Raw genomic sequence first — 21,284 nt, forward strand, 5'->3', positions numbered from 1 at the left:
GCACATGCTCAGTATGAGTAATTTAAAGTACTTCTAGAGTAATGTGGCAGACAAGCAGGTGTTTTGATGATCTACATTTTGGCTTTAGGCACTGAAGTCCCTTAGCAGCTGTCTGCTCTCTGTTCTGCACATGGTAGCAGAGGGCTGTAGAGCCCTGATATCAGTTAAGATCAGCAGACTGTGGAACACAATGTTTCTTTTAAATTAGCTGATTTACAAGTTTTTGGTGCGTCTGGCTGGGAGGAACTAGCTCACCAATTCCAATTAAATGCAGCTCCATTTTGGCATCAGGCAAAGGCACACAGCCCTAAAACAGACACTAAATAGAAAGGGTATCTGATGCTCTCATGTACTGATAAACAGGACTTGGTGGACCCTGGTGGGGAAAGGGGGACAGAAGATACCTAAGCCTTACCCACTTTCTTTGCCACTTATTACCTATGAGCATCTGCTGTGCCAGGGCATGTTTCTGTGCTTTATCATGGGGGACTCCTATCCTGTGCACCAATGGGAGCAGCTGGACACAATGAGGCCCTAAACAAGCTGGGTTGGGTCACAGATCTATTAGGCCAGAGACACAGATGTACACCCTTTGCCTCTCTCTCCCCCCCCCCCCTTTTAAAATAAGCATTTGCTTTACGAAATAATTTATTCAGATACGGAGTGTTTGTAAGATAATGCATTTTCCACCACTGGCAGTACTTATAAGGCTTTTGAAACGCTCCATGTCTTGCAGAGCATTAGATAGCAGTATTGCTGTGTAAGTTATCCGCTGACTAAATAATTTAACCTTTTACACAGCTAGGCCATTGTGCCCTAGTACTAGCCATCCTCAAGAATCTTGCACGATAGTATGTCCTATATGCAGCATTCAGTACATCAGTGAAATAAGCCCGTTACTACTCATGGCATGCTCTGTCAGGTGACATGCAGACCAATGTGGTATGGAACACTGTCTAAATGGACAGCCTTCCTGCTGCAAAACAGCAGAAGGCACAGAAATGTTAACCAATGAATGAACTCATGTCAAATGCCCGCTCTTAAAATGCTACAGGATACTTATGACAACCATCGATCCTCTTGGATCATGGTGTATACATCAGGGCCACCCAGACCTTCAATGAATATGCCTGGACAGGAATTTTTGGAGAAGTAGAGGCTGCCCGGAACTCCCATCCTCCCTTTGGGCCACTGGTACAGAATCCAAAGACCAAACTGAGTTCAGAGGTTTGGTGCCTCCATTACTGTAGCTATACAAAAGTGTCCAAGAATCAAACCCAGGTCCCCTGTGTGGTAAACCAGGATGCTACCACTGACCTGAATCCAAGAATACTGGCAATGCCTTAAGTATAACCCAGAACTCCATGAGGTCATAACAAGGTTTTACACAATTCCAATACACTGTTATTTTCAGCTGTGCTTAAAACTGACACATACAGAGATAATTCATGGCGATTTCCTATCTAGCTTCTGAAGTTTTACCTAAACTCTACATCTGTATGTATATCAACGTAAAAAAACCCCAACAAACCAGAGACAGTCTAACATACATTTGAGTAAGTGCATTTTAATTTTTGTATAGTTTAAAACAGCCCCCCAAAAGTTAGCTATGTAATAGAAATACAAAGTAAATGCATATCATTTACAGCCAACTACATATATGCAAGAATAATAGCAAACCTCACATGAACATGAAAATTCTCAATCCATCACTTGTGAGTGTTTAGCTACGACTCCTGGGGTATAAACTAAACTATGTTCACATATGCAGGGAAGGCAGATGCTTATAAATAGAACAATCAAAACCTTGCATGATTTTAGTTCTAAAAGAGACAGGTAATAAAAAGGAAAAAAAGGAGTTGGAAAATAATACATTTACGTAGTCACACTTCAATGTTCCATTTCCAGAATAAAAAATAGCTTGCAAGAGCATTTTCAAGATATTGCTTGTCTCCAATCTGTATTCTCTGGAAGCAGGGTTTTTGTTTTAAATACCGAGTCTGAGGAATGTTACATTTGTAATTATGACCAGCCAAAACAAAGGCAGTAAAAAAAACAACATTTCTGAATTGAAAGGAAATGTGTGGAGTGTTTTATGTAAACAGGGAATTAGGTATATACAATGTTAAAAGACCAATGGACAGACTAATGCTACAACTGTTTATGATACAAAGGAAATTAAAACCTTCATGAATTACTAGTGTAAACCTACTTAAGAACAAATATGCAGTATCAAAAAAAAGAAAAAAAAGAAAAAAGATTAGAAAAGAATTGAACTAAACATCTTGTAGTCAGTATAAGGTTAGGCATAGTTTTCTACACCAAAACTTGCCTAGCATAGTGCCATTTCACATTACTGGCAGGCAAGGTTCTTTGGGTAGATGCGATATCTTTTATTAAACCAACTGGGTAGCTGAAGAAAAGTTCTTTGCAAGCTTTCAGGTGCAATCGCCCTTCTTCAGGCACAGGAAGTCTCTGTTGTTCTGAGACTCCAAGGAATGAAAAGACCAACACTGCTACAACCAAAAACCTATTTCACATTAGTCTTAAGATTTCTGTGTCCAGAATATCGATTGATTAATTTACAGGGATTATAAAATTGAGCCCTATTCAGTGAGGATGCACTTCCACCGGTCTTCAAGTTTCATCCAATAGTAATTGGTGCTAACCTAGTGTTTTATAAGTATTCCTGTAACAATGTGCTGCAAAAATACTTAAGAGCTACTAAGGCCAGACAATTTGGAGGAGGTAGAGATCAATAGTTATTGTGAGCAGTATATACTATAGTGCCATCTTCTGGCTGAAGTTAAAAGCTGTAGCCTTATTTCACAATCTTTCTTGAAAATCTTAACCAGCTCAAATCAAGACAGTTTTCAATAAAAGTGTTTCTATATTTTAACTAGGTGAGAGGAGTGAAGCAATGTCAAAATGCTACATTTTCCAGAAAGCTGGTATTTCATCTTCTCTCTGTGGCAAAGAAAGCACATGGTGACATAACTTGGTACTAATCTACACTAAAGAACAATGAGAGATGATTACCCAAAACAATAAAGTACCAAACTAAATCCTCTTTCTAGTTTGCAATAAATGGTATTATTGAATATAGCATCTTTTTACCCCCTTTTTACTTTAAAAAGTAACCACCAAGAAAATTATATGAAGAATTTCAGTAACTTTGGGAAATATTTCAGAGGTAATTTATATACACATGCACACAAAATGGTAGTTTAAATACAACCCCTCCCTCCAAACAATTTGGCTTCATAATTCTTTTTATACAAAAAGTTCACCACTGAAGAAATTTAAAAAGGTTGTAACTTAAGGGTTAAACTCCATTAAAACAAACAAACAAACACACACACACACACACACACATCAGAGCATGAGGTTGATTGTCTCTCTCCAGTTCCTAACAAGTAAATACAGGAGGTAAATACAGGAGGTATAAAAACTTTCCATGGAAATACTTTAATTTTAAGAGCAAGATTCCCTGGGATCTGTTGTTCCTCTGCAAGCCTCACACCCTACCTAGAAATTTATGGAAGTGATGTGCATGCAATGAAGATCCAATAGATCCAGTGGGACACATATAGCCCATTAACCACAGGGTTGAATTTGGTCTTTTCTGTTTGCTTGCTAGTCCAAAAGCTACTTGCTAGTAACCTTTGGATATTCGAAGAGAAACCCACTTTCTATATAAACTTAAATGTAATAAGTAGTTTATTGTACTTTCTTAGTCTTTTGGCTTTTACATGACAGCATTTATACGTTTGGTCTTATTTGAATTTTGGTGACAGCAGCAAGATCTGATCGAGTCAACCACAGAGCTGGGAATTGGAAAGTAGGGTGCAAGTATAGTATGCAACAGATTCTCCCTGAAGATCACTGTAAATACCCCATTTAATAGATTTTTTCAAAGTAATTTCTTGTGCTATGAATGTACCAATTACCAATTTAGTTTAATGTGTGCATCCTATTACATAAGAGAACCTTTAATATTAAGATGACAAAATTACTCCGTGTCCTAAGGAAAGCATGTCAATACTGTGACATTTCTCTTGCAGGGACACCACAGTGGTCACTGTGCTCCAAAGGTAGCCCTCAGAAGGAGTGGCAAGTCTAACAAGATGCTAGTATACTAAGAGTCACAAGTATGTATTGAAATATTTCTGCCATGAGATGGAAGATCTTATAATGAACAACATAAAAAGCAACAACGAAACTGGTTGTTCAATATGCTTCAAGCTTTTTATAAAAAAAAAAATCTTCAGAACTACTAGGAAGATGGATCTTAGTAATCTACTGCACACAATATCTTATCTTGTGCAGCTTACATGGAAATTAAAACCATATGCTTTGTTTAAAAAGGACCTGCATGTACTGAACACTTTTTCTGTTTCTAACTACACATGACCTACGTAAAAGGGAGAAAGTCACAAGCCAAAAAAAGGCCACAAAGTGCGTAAGGAGTCATTCATAAGTTAAAGCCACTGCACACCAATGCACAGTTTAAGTATGCTCAAGTACCACACTGGAAGATTTAACTATACTGCTTTATTATACCAGTGTAGCTGCATTTTATAGGTAGAAAAATTATAATTAACTTCTTATTCCAAAGGGCTATAGGCATTTTGGACAGTATTCAAAGGTGCAGATGAAAGGCCTAACTGTGCATTTGAAAAGCTACATAACATTGGTAGAACATGAAACTCTCTGATACTCCAGCTGTATGGATTTGGAAACCATAGTTTCAGAACAAGTACACCAGGTAAATATTTGCTGTCAAATGCAATGTTCTGTTCTGTAACTAGTTTTACAGAACATTTTAAAAAGGAGTGCTTGAATATTCAGAAAATTTAGAGAGCAGTTGTACTGTCATCTGCAGTTCTGTGCAAAGCCTAGAGTTGAAAGAAGGGAAACAGCAACTTTTAAGGGGAATGCTTAAACAAAACATTCTTAATTACCATTTTCTCCATCACTCAGTACATAGCCTGGACTTCACCAAAAATGTTCTACAACAGTTCCAACTTCTTATTATGCCAGAATTTGTCTGCCACATGCTTCATTGTAGCTTTGGATCTGGTGAAGCACACCACCTTCTCCCCTTTGTACTTTAAGTATTACAGTTCTAGGCCAAGCTTGCAGGAAATCGTTTTAGGATAGTAAAGCTTACTGTTAAGGAGCATATAGCTATGACTGACTGAACCATTGATATTCTGCCTTTACATGCAGTAAGTCAGGCTTGCTAGTATTTATCAACTGGCTAAGAATTTTTAATGACACTACAAAATTACTGCTCAGTAATTCCTTTTAGTAGCGTAAGTCACATATTGTACACCAGATTAACAGAATCTATGATCTGTTCCAACATCAAATACATTTTATGGCCCTGTTTTGCTTCTGAAGGGGAGAGGACTTTTTTGATGAAGAAAATATGGAGGACCCAGCATAACTGAAAATCCAAGTACCCCAAAACCAGAAGACTGGCACCCTGCAGATTGCGCAAGAAGCTCTTGCTGTTTAAAAAAGCTTACACCACGCCTCAATCCCAAAAGAAATCTCTTTTGTAAGGATAAAAATGCATCAATTCCAAGCTCCTGTGCCACATTCACTGAGGTAGTAACATGGAAAACCACATATCATGATCACTACCCTCAGTTACTTTATTGGAAACTTCAGATGGAATTGATTAGAAGTTTCAGATGGGAAAAGTTATGAATTTATGCTTTAATCTCCTCCTAACTGGTTCCTTCTAACTGGTTACTGTGCAGTAAAAAAAAACCTGTACTGAAGACCAATCACTAAGAGTGGAACAAGGTTAGCTCTTACAATAAATAGAATGTAATCCCCATCCCTCCAAATCACTGAAGCTCACTGTATTGCCTTATGTAAATTAACACAAATAGAGAAAATAGCAATTTTGAAGTCAGAGGTGTTTAAAGGCATTCCCTTGGGGCAACTCCTTTTTGTCACAGTCAAAAGAGACCATACAATAAGGCAACACAATTACTGATGGCTGCCTGTAATCAGTCTTCTATTTTGTCCATAGCTGCATGTTCCTGATAGGTATTTTTCTTTTGCCCACCACACTGGCATTGACATTTGGTGGTCCACTGCAATCTTTTGGTCTTCCACCTTCTGAGGGATAGCCTCATTATATTGCTATCCATTGAGTAAGTAGACTACTACTTCATAGGTTGACATCATTATAGCTGTGTTTGGAATCTGTCTGATCAGATGTGTAGTTAGACCACGGTAGAGGGATCCATACCCTTCTTCTCGTACAAGCAAAGACAGCGTTTGGAAGAAAGATCTGTATTTTGTTCCCTCTTCTCGTAGTCTTGTACGTACAACCTCTGCATACAGAGAGCAATGATCAGTTATTTTTACCAGCATTTTTCAATCCATATATAGCAACAGATTTTTTCAACAAATAATAGTTGAAAGATAGCACAAATATTTAATCCTCAACACTATGAAAATGTTTAAATAACAAAAGGCAACATAATGATTATTACAGGTAGCAATCTAAAGAGACTAGGTCAATCCAATGAAGGCAAAGCAACCTGAGGACCCGTCTACAGTGGAGTCTGTTCCATTATAGCTACGTCAGCAGAGCCCTCCTAGGTTAGACAGCATATGCTGACAATTTCTCTGCTGGTATAAGTAAAGCAGCTCACTGAATGATGCAAGTCTACAACAAAAAGTTCTATCAGAATAGCTATATTTAAGGCAGATTTTTTTGTCCACAGAACAATGCTGGCAAGACTTTTCAGCGTATATTTACCCAGAGATTTTGGCCATTCAGAGATGTCCAGACAATGAAGTGCAGTTAAGGTGCCTAACTGGTTTGGAACTAGCAAAATACTGAAACAAGGGAACCTATACCCAGGTAACAAGGCTGCTCCAATGTGCTGTAATTACAGCATGAGGGAGCAGACTCGATTAATTAAGTCTGCAGGAACATGGTAATTACTGTGCTCCAGCAGACTCCAGCATCATGTGCATTACGTCCCTGTACTGAAAAATGGCAGAGGCACCACTTTTCAGCGCAGGAATGCTGATGCATATGACACTCTGGGCACTTTAATTAGAGCGGCTCTTGGATCCACTTTGATTAAAGCACCCTTCCCGTCCCATCTCCAGCACATCTATAAATGCCCCACGTGTTTCACAGTAGGTAGGTTTGGAAGGGACCTGAGCAGATCATCAAGTCCGACCCCCTGCCCTGGGCATGAAAGAATGCTGGGTTCAAATAACCCTGGCTAGGTGACTATCAAGCCTCCTTTTGAAGACCCCCAGGGTAAAAGCGCACACCACTTCCCTTGGAAGTTGGATCCAGATCCTAGCCGTCCTGACTATGAAGTAGCGCCTCCTGAATCTACTCTGTCAACTTATGGTCATTATTCCTTGTTACTCCCAGTAGTGCCTGGGGGAACAGGGACTTTCCCATAGCCTGCTAGTCCCCCTTGGCCAGTTTGTAGAAGGCCACCAGATCCCCTTTCAGCCTTCTCTTTTGGAGGCTGAACAGGTTCAGGTCCCATAGCCTCCGCTCATAGGGCCTGCCCTGCTGACCCCTGATCATGCAAGTGGCCCTCCTCTGGCCCCTCTCGATGATGGCCACATCCCTCCTGAAGTGCAGCACCCAGAACTGGATGCAGTACTGAAACTGCGGCCTGACCTGTGTCGCATAGAGGAGGAGGAGGATCACCTCCTTGGACCTGCTCGTGATGCATCTGCGGATGCATGACAAGGTGCGGTTAGGTTAATGTTAATAATGCAAGTAACTGCCTATGAACTACTCAACTGAAAACTGAAACCCATGCAGGAACAGCTTCACAGAATTGGAGTCAAAGATGACTTGCAGTGCTACAAAAACCCTCCCCGAACCCCCCAGCCATTAAACCGAAGTGACTATATAAAAGAAGCGTGAAGTGGGGATCTAGTGAAACCACTGCATTTAGGAAACAGTATGTATGAACTAGATTGTGGCAGTTCCTTCAGACAAATGTCATTACCAAAAAGGAACGTGCTATGCATCTGTTTAAAACTTCTTTTACTGATGTTTTGTAAACACAGAGCCTTCAGTAGACTTGCTGAATCTCCAGTTGGCTGTGCCAGTTTTCTAAATAAAACAAATACAGAATTGTAGCTAAAACAAACTGTTCCTGCGAGTAGGATCTGGCCCAGGTCCACCAAAATCAATATATCTGTCTTGTTTGGGTACTGGATCAGTCTCTGAATGAAATAGCCCCACTTACCATGTGGATATGCTATGGATGTGGCACAAGTTTTGGAAGTGGCAGCAGCCATCATCATTCCAACAAAGTCTGAAGCTTCTTTCACACATTCATCCTCATTGTCCATGCTAGAAGCAGTCTTATATTCCAGTAGTTTTTGCTTAATACTTTCGTAAATAACGAAATGAATAACAGTCTCAGAAATGCCTGCATAGGATGCTGACATTCCTCTGTAAAAGCCTTTAATGCCATCTGACTGATAGACTTTTCTGACACATTCAAAAGCACTCATTCGCTTTTCCCCACGATTCCTGGAAAGAAATAAAAAACAAAAAACATTGAGCAGGGTCCACAATCAGCATTTTTTATTACAAATATCATTTCTGAATTGACAAGGGGCCTTAGGACACAATTCTCAAACCAATGCTGAGGTTCCCAATTAAAAACCACATTATAATTTTAATTATAATGCAGTCCCATTTACTTCAGTGCAATGTCTATATGAATATTTTACTTATCTGGAACCAAAATATGTACTGTAACTTAAAAGAACCAGGGAGGTTCATATCTCGAGCCCTCCTTTTAAAGGTTAAAAAAATGCTGAACAGAACAACAGTCAAGATGTGCAAATGTGCGATCATTACAAAATGGAAACTAAAGAACTGAAATCTAGGATACCTATAGTGGGCACAACAGATACTTGAAGTCCAGAAGGAGTAAACAAACTAAATTAAATAACAAGTTATTTGTATGTTAATCCCACTAAGCCACATCCGATGCTAAATGAACATGCTCACTGGGTCAAGGGGCCCCTTTATGAACAGGACAGAAACAGAATGTTTTAGCCCTCGACACTGCCAGATTAAGTGAGCAATCAAACTTAATATATTAGAAAACAGCATATCATAATAGGATATATATTATTGTGTTATAGATAATATCAGTTAATACTGAGTTAACAAACGTATTCCAGCTGTCCACCTTGATATTTCAAGAGGTATAGCCCCAATGTACTTAACATGGAATTATACAGACTGGTTCTGAACCTGCAATTGATTTGCTATGCTGCCTAAATGCTTATAGATCCCTGAAATAGACACAGGTTCTGCCACCAGAGGTCTTGTGTAAAAAAGAACAGATTACAGGTTTCCCTTGATTTATGTGGTACATGTGTTCCCAGAGAATGGTGCATAAGTCAAATTTGCATAAATTCAATTTGCATAAAGTGAACATATCCCAGTTTAGAATGGAACAGATAGGGATATGTTCCCACGGTAGTGATGGAGGGAGGGAGTAAGGCTGGGATTAGGGGACAGGGGCAGCGCAGCCCATCAGCAACTTCTGGGACTGCAGCAGGCAGCGGGGTGGTAAGGTGCAGCTGTTGCTGCTACATGCCCCCCAGGAAGGCTACAGGCTGGGGGGCTGTGCCAGGCTGTTCCCGGGGGGGCGTAGGCCCCCAGATCTGCACATGTGACAACAGTAGGCTGCTGTTACAGGCTGGGGCCAGTGGCACCACTGGACTCTCCCCAGTGCTCAGCAGGCAGCAGAAGCATGGGGGGGGGGGGGGAGGGGCTGCTGCAGCCTCAAAATTCACTGTAGGCGCCCCGTCGCCCCCACTCACCAAGCACCAGGGAGAGCCCAGTGGTGCTGCCGGCCCCAACCTGCAGTGGCAGCCTGCTGTTGTCCCATGTGCAGATCCAAGGGCCCGCACCACCCTGGGAAAAGCCCAAGCAGCCCCGCAGCCCTCCAGGGGAGGTGTATAACAGCAAGAGCCGTGTCCCCCCGTCCCGCTGAGAGGGTAAATTCATTATTGGGATTAAGTTGGGACTCCCTCATGGACCACAGCAGATAATTTTAACAGCCTTACATCCTTTTTAACAACTGTAATGCCATATCAGTCACTGCTGGACAAGTCAGTCCTCAAAAGATGCTTATCCTCAAACGCATTCTCTGGCTGTCTGAAATATCCAGCATTTACAATCTGTAATGCCTTTTGTATCATTATTCTGATAATCCTGAACTGAGCTTCAATATCTGAAGTGCTCTTGGTCATTTGATTTTAAACTATTATTTTTCCTTCAGCAAATCAGAGATTAACTCTTCCATGAAGGACCATTTTGAAGGAACTGACAAACCTTTTTCCTTTGTCAGTGATTTTCTATTTTCACAAACAATACCTGGTAATTTTCTCCATGTAGGTGAAGTAAGACATAAGAACTGTCCTTCCTCCTAAGGAAATCAAACTTCTCTGCACCCTTATTTTGGGAGTCGTTGTGACTGGCAACCGAGCTTTCTTTTGGGTTTAAGACTACAAGTGTCCCTGATATCAGGCAGAATTAGACTGTCATAGGATGGACAGAGCTTAAACCAGGGGCGGGCAATTATCTTTGGTGGAAAGCTGCTTACTAAGTTTTGGCAAGCCACAAGGGCTGCAAGGGTAGCCCTGCCTCTTGACAGGTGCCCTGAACCCTGGTTGCCAGTTTGGGACTGAAAGTCCCCCTAGCCCCTGACCTTTGCTACCAGAAGTCCCTCCCCTTGCCTCCTAGAAGCACTCCTTTCATCAAGGGGATTTGCCACCTTGGAACCCCCAAAATACTAGATTATATTCTAAAAATCAAACATGTACTACAATGTTAATTAATTTCATTTCAAAAAATATTTTTGTTCTGATTTACATGCGTTTGTGTAGTGTACATAGAAGTGATAGTATAATAGCTTAAAATTAAGTCTTACTCTTTTATATTGTGGGGGGCTGTAGGGGTATGGGTGGGTGTGTGGAGTTTGTGGGGGGTTTTCATTAACAAGAAGTTTAGGGTGGGTTATGGTTGCTCCAAAAATTATGCTGCCAGGTAGAGAAACAAAAGATATCCCAGGTGTAGGTAAAACCCCTGAGGGCACTGCTATTCAAAAATACCAGTTCTATGTGCACAAGCAGAATAAACACAAAAAACAGGGATTCACGTAGGCAAATATTTACAAAAGAAATAGTCTTCTCAGTATATAAGGAGGCATGTGTGTAAACCTACATGTAGCATAGTTTCTCTACTGCAGTACTTCTCATCCTTTTTAGACATGAGGCACCTCTCAGCTTTCACTCATCTCTTGACTAAAAAACTGAGTTGTTTTTCTGTGGCAAAGAACTCAGAAAGAGCACAACAGGTCAGAATTAGGGGTGCACCAATAAAGGATTTCTTGGCCAATACTGATGGCCAATTTACAGGAGGGAATGTAGCCCAGCAGCTTGGAGAGCAGCCTCCTGCCAGTAAGTCTGGAGGGGCTGGAGGGGGGAAGCGGGCAAGCAGATTGAGGCCCCCCATAGTGAGGGAGGGAGCAGGGCAAGGACAGGTGCTGCCCAGCCAGAGCAGTGAATGCAACCTCAGGAGCAGGACGGAGCTGCAGGTGGCTCATCTGGGGGGCATTTCCCTGCCACTGCGCACATTCCCTGGGGAGCATGTGCCTCACCCCCCAGATTTGTGCGTGGGTTGGCTGCCCACTGTAAGGTCTGGGCCAGGGGCTGTGCTAGCCTCTTCCCAGCAGGGAGGGGCCAGGCTCTGAGTGGGCAGGGTCAGGGAGGGTGACAGCAGTGCTGAGAAGGGTGGCTACAGAGAATTTTGGGGTGACTATAGCCCACCCCGTAGCCACCCCTCCCAGCGCCACCTGCCCGAGTGCAGCCCTAGCCCAGCCTCCCCACTGGGAAGAGGCTGGTACAGGCCCTAGCCCTGAGCCCACAGCCCACCCTCACCCCACACACAGATCTGGGGGAGGGCCATAGGCCCCCATGCCTCCCTGAGGGGTGCACGTAGTGGTGGGGAGCCATCCCCCCTCCACACCACCAGATGAGCTGCCTGCAGCTCAGTCCTGCTTCTGGGATCGTATTCACCACCCTGGCTGGGCAGCACCTGTCCCTGCCCTACTCTCTCCTTCACCATGGGGGGCAGATTGAGACACCCCCCTCCCCCCCCCCGATTTATTGGCAGGAGGCTGCTCTCCAAGCTGCCAGGCTACATCCATGGCTTTGTGTATGCTGCAGCTGCGCACGGCATTTAATCGGTGACATTATCAGCTACACCAGCCAAAAAAAGCTGGTGGCCAAAAATGCTAATTTTCCGTTTATCAGTGCCGATACAATATGCAAAGGATATATTGGTGCATCTCTAGTCAGAACGTTTTTGAAACTATGGATTCCTATTTGATATCTCTGGATTTAGTCTTGTGAATTAAGTTTAGGTGTTTACACACTTAATGCTAGGTGGTACACTTCAAAAACTTGCAGCATGCCAGGGTGCCATAATATCCTGATTGAAAATCAGAGCTCTACTGAATGTCATTTTGTGAATACTGAGGAAAGGACAGACCCAGCTTGAGTCAAGAGAAGCTTTGATACCGACTTCAGTGGCAGCAAGATAAGGTGGCTTCTTAGTATCCCTTGGTATCAAGGTTATGTTCTCTGCTATAACATTCATTGCATTATAGTTTTTTACATTTTCAATTATGACAACTTCAAAACACTTATCTATATACAGAGACAATCTTGTACTAGTCAAAGTAACAGCTACTTGTTTGCTTTTTAGCAAAGCCTTCTCCCCTGTATGACAAAAAAATTCTAATATGTATAATTTATAGGACATCTACATATCCAAGAAATTTGTGCAATTAACTTGGTTAGTATTCCTTACCTTAAAGTAATTTATGAAGAAAGTCGAAAAGGTACTATATTACAATTACAATCTTAGTCATTTGGTAACTTGACAGACAGATCTCATGATGCTAAGAGGTCTGTGATTTTCATTATTACTGTTAGCTGCATGCACCTAGCATGCAACATAAGCATCAGAACGCTACCTTTACATACTGTGCAGACAGCCCAGCCAAACTATATCATAATCCTGATTTTACATGGTTAACTTCTCAAATGTTTCTTTCCAGTTTAACTACCTTTTTGTGTACTACAAGAAGTCAGATGCCGTCTTTCAGATTAATCTATTTGAAATGGAACTTCAATAATTAAATACAAAATCTGTTGATAAATCTTATCAACTCAAAACCACTACTAAAATATATTCAAAGTTAAAATGTAAGGGAAAAGGACAAGATAGCGAGTAGTGAAAATCTGAACAAGATGAAGTTCAGTAAGAATAATCCATCTGAGATAGACCGGAAATGTGGTCTGAGATCAATCCAGGTCATTCTGGATCCTAGCCCTACACTCCAAAGGATCTGCAACTTCACCCAATTTATGGATGATGCCAAATTGGGTGGAGTTGCAGACTGTTTGGAGGATAGGGCTAGGATCCAGAATGACCTGGACAGAGCAGACAAATGGTCTGCAATCTACCAGATGAGACTCAACAAGGACAAGTGCAAAGTCCTGCACTTGGGATGGAATAATTGCATGCAGAGGCTTTTCTCCATTACCATAGAGGACAGAAGTAGGAACAATGAACTCAAGCTTCGTCGGGGAAAATTTAGGTAGGAGATTGTTAGGAGGAACTTTCTGACCACGAGGGTGGTCAAACATTGGAACAGGCTACCTAGAGAAATGTGGAAATTTTCAAGAGCAGGTCAGACAGACACTTGGCTGGGATGGTTTAGTCAGGGACTATCCTGCCTTGAGCAGAGGACTGCACTAGATAACCTTATGAGTAGGGCCTGGTTTAAAATTGCTGGCCGCAGCCACTAATATTGTAGCCCAATCGTGGCACAGGCTGCCATTTTGGGGGCTATATCATGGTGCCCCCTCCAACACCCACCGATGGGCTGAGGAGGGGCTGTTTAATCTTCTGGGTGGGAAACCTGGGGCATGGGAAGTTGGGGGCGCTATGGGGGCTGCCTTGGCAGACAGCCCTAGAGCCAGGTAGGGAAGAGGCTGTTTGTTCCTCCAGGTGGGAAAAACTGGGGAATGGGGGGTACCTGGGGGCTGCCCTGGCAGACAGGAATGCTTTCCCCAGTCTGCAGCAGCCACCTTGTTGCAACAAAGCACCACAATATGGCCGCTTGTTGGTGCAAGAAGACATATGGCATTTCATTGCAAATCACAGGTTTTGTGCAAATCACCTAGTTTTGTGATTTGCACAAAAAAATGTGAAATCTTGATTTAAACCATGCCCTACTTATGTAGTCCCTTCCAACCCTATGATCTCAATGCTGCAATGAAGACCGCTTTTGCTTTTATTTCATTTCAAGTTACAAGCTACAGATAATTCATGGTCTTGTTCTGGTGTTTATTTCTTATGCTTTCTGCTCTACCTATGGTAATCAAAGACCAATACAAGTAGCCAGTAAAGTTTTCAGAATTGCGTAGATTATTTTGAAACCTAGGTTCCACTGATCTTCAATGGAATTTTGGTACCTGAGCCATTCAGGTACCTATAAAACTCAAACCAGAAAGGACACAGTTAAGCACTGGTCAGCTTCTATTCTGTCTTTACACTTACATGCTACAAGTTAAACTAAGCTTTGTAAAGCAGTTTTATGACTCATGAGCTAAAGAACATACATGTGTGAAGTTAATGTAGAAAGGAGGAGTTATAACATTGAAAAAAATGGATGGAACAAATTATTCTTATCCAACATTGGCTAAGTTCCTCCCAGCAGTAAAGATTTGCAATTTGTTCTGGGCTAATAATGTAAAAAAGAAAATCCAAAAATAGCCTGTATCACCCTATATTATTACGTCTACTAATGCTATCTTCCAAAAATCCAGTCAATTTTTAATAGTAGCCTGCCATGGAACTAGTTTTTGCATTTGGATCCATGATTTTTTCTTCTCTTTTTCAATTAGTAAGCCCATGATACAAGGGAATAAAAAAGCACAAGATTCCATACTTTAGGTAGCGTTTCATTAGTGAAGTACTGATCATTTTAGAAGCCATTCAGTGCTGGCTACAATACTACAGGATCATACTGCTATCTATTTAATTACTAGAAAAAAGTGCAAACTTCAGGATCAAGTTGTATTAACTGATTTCCTAGTTATTAAAAGCACCCTCAGTTTGGAAGACAGAATCAGTTTTACTGTATTGCTCTATTCTATTTATTAGACAATAATATTGGTAAATATTCCCCAACAAAATCCTTTTTTTTTTTTTTTTTTTTTTTAAATTAAGAGATATCTTACCTCGCATCAAGCTGTAATCGTGTCTTTATTAGCCAAATAGGATTGGTTGTTGTGATTGCAGTAAAACCTAAAGAAATATTTTTTAAAAAATTAGATTTGCTAACATAATAAAAACAGATTTAGTTAAGACTGAAATGTATGCAGTACGGTACAGTAGATGTGACAACTCAGACTACACTGATTTTTAAAACAGTTCCCATTGTAGGCCTCTATTGGTATTATTACTTTTACAAGTCCACAGAGCCAATAAACTTTCTTGTTTTAAGTTCATTTTACATTACTATTTCATAAGTTCAGTTCTTAGTAAAGAAGGTTTTCTGTATAAAAGCAGCCTGATTTTCTGCCAATCTATTCATATTAATCCCATTATGTCACTTTTAAGCAGTAAGACTAGCTAGATTGATATCAGCCAATCAAATTTTGAGATATTTCAATAAACACATATTGCAAATGCAACTAAAGCAAATTAAAACAATATAAAGCATTCTATGTAGATTTAATTTACTACCTGAAATACCATGAGAGTTTAAAAGCATGCAAACTAAATAACTGCTACTATGGTGCAGCTAAAAGGCACAAGTTAAAAGGTACATTAAAAAGCCCTTTAATACTACATTCTACAGAATAGTTAAACTGGAGAGTTTGAGTTATTTAAGATTCAAAAGCAAGGAGTGTTGTTTGGCCCCAGGAATACTTGTACAAGCATACAAACATTTAAATTGTACAAAAACCAACAGTACTGCTTGGTCTAACTAATCAGACAAGTACTTGGGATTGCATTAGGATTATTGGTAAAAGCTTTGGTTTTCTGTCCACTTCAAAAGAAAGACGGAAAGTAAAGAGATTCTCTTACATCTACACAACCATAGAGAATGGAAGAGCAGAGTAAGAGATAGCTCTGGATAAATTTACAGTTGTAGTAGGATACATGCACCATTAAATGAGGTGACATGTCTGCAGGTGGGGGCAGGGAAAGGGAAGAGCAGAAGCATTTGCCAGGCAGTAATTAATTTTGACACTTTGTGCTTCCCGAGCAACACAGCATTGGCCGTCTATCATGATGCAGGCATGCTGCCTCCTGCAAGATGGACTAGGGTTCTGGGAAAGCAACAGTCTCTTGTTCAGTGCATTTCTGATGCACACTGCAGCTACATGCAACAAGCATAAGCTTGTTTATGAAGATCATTTACAACTAGTATTGTAATACTACAACATAGTAAATATAACTGCTTGCATACCAGTTACTTCTGTTCAATCACCTTCTACATTTACATTGAAAAAATACACAAATGCCTGAAAGACTCAAAAACAGAAATGCCAAAGGATCTTAACTGTTTTAAGGTTTTTATAAGCTTTAATTTAAATGTGGGTGATTAAATCCTAATTTGAGATTTCAAATGACAGAATAAGACCGTCCTTAACTAGTTTTACATTTTGTAAATTAAAAAGGTCATTTTCTAAAGATTTAGCTACACTACACTAGCTTTGAGGATAACTCTAATAAACATAATTTAATCTAAATAAGAAATTGATAAATTTTAACAAAAAAAAGCATGCTTTTCCAAGCTAGCTTCTTGTAAAAACCCTTTTTGATGCCACCCTATCATTTACATGAAATACAGGCCATGACATGTTTTTGTGAAGGCAGTTTGATTTGCTGTTTAAGAGCCAGCACCTTATTCGCCCATGGCCAAGTTGCATGTGTAGTCCTTTATAACTGTATGTAAAATGCCATCAAATCCCAACAGTCCTACTTTACATCAATTTTGCACACATTAAAATGACTACACAAGGTACAAAGCAATGGAGAACTGGTTTTCTATAGTGATGCACAGAAGATCTTAAAAAAAGCATAGTGCCAGACAACTATAAAATCCATTTAGAAAGCACTTCTAGGACTTGATTTGCTTTGCATGCCGTTATACTAGCATAACTCCATGGGGTCACTGCTGATTTATGATGGCATGCCAGAGGTATCCCTTACTATTTAGTCAGTGCCAAGTTCTACTTGAATTGAAAATTTATCTTCTAAGGCGCTTCCTTTTCTATTAAACCTAAAGGATTAACATCTCAGGGCTCAATTAAGGCTTCCAGGTCCAGGGCCATATTGAGCAACAGAGGGGGCAATGAGGAAATTCACTACTGTACACAAGTGGCATATATCGCAAGCAAGATGCCTTCTGAAGTGCTAGGCAAGTGATATATTTGCCTGCACCGTTGCAAGCCTGTTTTTTTTTTTTTTTAATAGAAAAATAAAAAAAAGATTCTGGCTTTGCCAATTACTATTGCAAACAGGCAGGAACAGGGTATACTTATGTCCCAGCCTGCCTATTCATGCCTTTTGAAGTCTTCTAGGATTATTAAATGATCATATTCAATATTTTAATATCAGTTTCCCAAACCACTAACTAATTTAGCTTTACAACAGCCTTGTGGTAAGGGAACGTTATTCTGACACAAGAGGTCTCTTCCAAAACTATAAATATATTTAAAAGAATGAAAAACCGAGGTTCAAAGAGGCTTAATCCTCAGGCTCAATCAAAAAAAACCTGTCTAATCATTTTGAGTGAGCCCCTTGAGACCTCAAAGGCCCAATTCTCAGAGGTACTATGGCTGCAGAGTAACTTTGAAAGATCAGACACTGCAGGCCTCAGCTAAAGCAACCTAAGACTGAAGCATCCAAAGTTATTGGATATCTTTGATTAAGAAGTCCAAGCACCTTATCCACCATCACACAGGCAGCCTGTCAAAACTATCATTTAAAAAGACAGTCACAATTCAAGTTATGTAGGCTTTCCTCACTTCCCCCACAATAGCTTCACATAAAGTGGAAAAGTTATGGAATGTCATGGTTATAACTAAGTAACTCACTAATTAAAAGCAAGTGAATATTATATACAATGTTCTATCAAGAAACTATAGTTAAAGTCATTACTGCCAGAATTTTAAAATGGACAGTTGAGAAAATGTAGATCTATTTTTCACTATTAAAAAGAGCTTTTAACTTGTACTTTGTAGAAATAATCAAAGGTCAGCTGAATTTCAGATGGAAACAACTATTCTAAGTTTCTCTTTTAGAACACACCAACCAAAAGCTTAAACAAGGTAAGATCCCAGGTATTCCTATTCTGCATCGTATTTGAAAAGGTCATTTTAACTGTAAGACAAGTGGAATTGAAAGACGCATGTGAATATATAATACTGGATTCAGAATCCAAAGTAGTAAAATAGAAAAAAAAAACCCAACAACAAAAAGAAATAGAAAAAAGGAGGAGGTCTTGATACAGTACGGTAACATGAAACCAGCTGCAGCATTTTAAAATGCAGCTGTGTGATGCTGAAAGACTGAATGGCCTGGCTTTAGTCTATGATGGGGACGTTATAGTAGCCAATTTGGCTAAGTAAAATAGCAGCTATCAGTAAAAGGTATTTTCCACCTTTCCCTGAACTGCACTGGAAGAATTAACTCTATTTAAGAGTTAAAGGGAAAGTGATGCTTTTGTAAAACGCATATAATCTGTATTCAGATAATGGAAGTGAATTCCCCTTATTTTTGTATTTAATAGATATTACAAACCCAAGGTGTGGTTCTTACACTAGAGGCTGCAAGAGACGCTCAGTTCAGTACTCACGAGGTTTAAGTTAGTCCATATTTCTGCAGGAAGTGACCTGCGGGTGGGGAGCATGAGATGACACGATCTCACTCTTTTCACGGGAGAAATGTACAGTAAATGCCTAAAATAGACACAGGCTTTTCTGTATCATAACAACAAGCAGTGACCTCATCAGACACATGTGTACAAATTGAATCCCACTGGAAGGATTTGCGAATTAGTTATTGTGAGATCTAACTTTTTTCAGGTTAAAAGTTTAGGAAAAAAAGAAAAAGAAAAAAATACCAGAACAGGCCACAGATATTAAAATAGTTTTGTAAAGTGTACTGAGTACTGAAATTTCTGCCATTTGCAGCAGTTCAATTATACAGATTGTAAAATACTTACCTCTTTTCACAGATTTTAAAAACGAAAGATACCCAAAAATCCCATTTAAAAAAATGCTAACCTTGTCACAGGGCTGAGAAAACAGAGATGTCTTTTGGTGTCAGTCAGACTTGCCAATTTTAGTCATTGGCTAGTGAATTAACATGTATTTATTTATTGCCTACTGGTTCAATAAATGTGTCCATGCTATTTAAAGTCATAAAAAATAAAAAGTTTATACCTATGTGCACTAATATTAAAGTGGATCAAAAATGTATTTAAAAAAAATTGTGTTTAGCTTCTGAACTGTATTTTAAACAGTCTTCTAGAACTGGCAGAACAAAGCCTATACACCGAAAAGACCTGCAATCATAAGCTAGCTTGTGAACCTTTTTTTTTTTTTTTATTAGAAAGTACAACTGAATTAAATTGTTCAACTCCTCATAATAGGGAAAAATTATCCTCAGTTACTTTAATAGGGCTGCACAGTAGTAAATTATGTGCAGAGTTCATATATGCTAAATTTTTTAAATGCAACTTGACAGCTAACATTCATAGACATATTAAGGTTTTTATACTGACACATTAAGGTTTTTATACAAAACATATCACAATGTACCAGATGGGGAAAGATGCAGTGCTACTGCATATTATAAGAAAAAAAACAAACAAGCCACATTCAATCCAAAACTTAATACTTTAGCAATGAAGGCAATGAATACTGCATGCTGTAGGCTAATGCTGAGTAACAGGGATGCTGTCGCTCAAATTTTAAACACATATGACCTTCCATCTACACAAGGCACATATAACTAATAGAAAACCACAGCACAGACTCCCTTCACAGGATAACTACTATTGACCTGAATGAAAGGGAGTTACTCCATCTTGTGAAGAGAGAGCAAGAAACAGAATAAGCATACTTTTACATTTTCTTCAATGAAAGAGGTAGCTCAACTTCTTCCAAAAAATACTATGGGCATAAGAATTCTTCCACACTTTGTTTAAGCATAAGGTCCAAGTCTAGCCTCAGATACTTGCTCAGAAGCATGGGACACAAAAACATATTGTTTTTAACCTGACTACTTAAATAGCTACTAACACATTACCTACTGTGCCACAAATAAGGTTCTTTTCATGAGTCACAGCTCTAAGTTACATTCACAAAAAATTAGACACAAGTGCCTTGAGCTTTTATTTAATTAAAGGTATGCAGAGGTGCAGTAATAGAGATTTTGGGGGCCTATACTGATAGCCTTTTTAAGGGGGCATATTGGGCAATACCAATCTGATTTCTGATACCAACCCAGCAACTTGAAGAGCAGTGTCCAGCTGGTAAGTTTGTTGTGGTAGAAGGGAAGGGGAGGGGAGGGGCGGGGGGAGGCAGATCGAGGCCCCTGCGGTGAGGGAAGAGGTGCTGCCCAGCTGGGGTGGAACAGGGCAGCAGCTCCCGCTTCTGTGTACATCCCAAGAGGATGGGGGGGCAGGGGCATGACCCCCAGGTCTGTGTGGGGCAGGACAGCTGCCACTACAGGCTAGAGTTGGGGCTATGCTAGACTCTTCCTGGCAGGGGCTGGGCTGGACTGTGCTCAGGGTGGGCAGCAGCACTGGGAGGAGGGCTACAGCCACCTCAAAATTTGCCATAGCTCCCTCAGCCTCCCTCCCAGTACCGCTGTCACCTGCCCTGAGCGCAGCCCAGCCCAGCCCAGGTCCTGTCAGGAAGAGCTCAGTGCAGCCCTGGCCCCAGCCCTCCCCATGCAGATTTGGGGGCACATGCCTGCCCCATGCGTTCCTGGGGTGTGTGCGGCAGGAGCCACCCCCCCTTCCCCAGATGAGCCATGGCTCCATCCGGTGTCCAACCGGCCCAGCTGAGCAGCACCTGCCCCAGCCTCACTCCCTCCCTCACTCCAGGGGCCTTGATCTACCCCTCCCCCTACACCCCTTCCA

At 40.6% G+C, this 21,284-nt stretch overlaps 1 protein-coding gene across 1 annotated transcript in view; it reads right to left on the reverse strand.

The window, feature by feature from the left end:
• Positions 1 to 1,547: 1,547 nt before the first annotated feature.
• SLC25A36 (solute carrier family 25 member 36) overlaps positions 1,548 to 21,284 on the reverse strand; it is a 43,802-nt gene continuing 24,065 nt past the window's right edge. Inside the window, exons 5-7 of the mRNA XM_014602892.3 lie at positions 15,358 to 15,424; positions 8,262 to 8,551; positions 1,548 to 6,356 (exon numbers count right to left, since the gene is read on the reverse strand). Of these exons, the coding sequence (XP_014458378.1) occupies positions 6,163 to 6,356; positions 8,262 to 8,551; positions 15,358 to 15,424 (551 nt within the window). The 3' untranslated portion in view covers positions 1,548 to 6,162. The remainder of the gene's footprint in view (positions 6,357 to 8,261; positions 8,552 to 15,357; positions 15,425 to 21,284) is intronic.

Source organism: Alligator mississippiensis, chromosome 7 (genome assembly GCF_030867095.1).
Source record: "Alligator mississippiensis isolate rAllMis1 chromosome 7, rAllMis1, whole genome shotgun sequence".
Lineage (NCBI taxonomy): Eukaryota > Metazoa > Chordata > Crocodylia > Alligatoridae > Alligator > Alligator mississippiensis.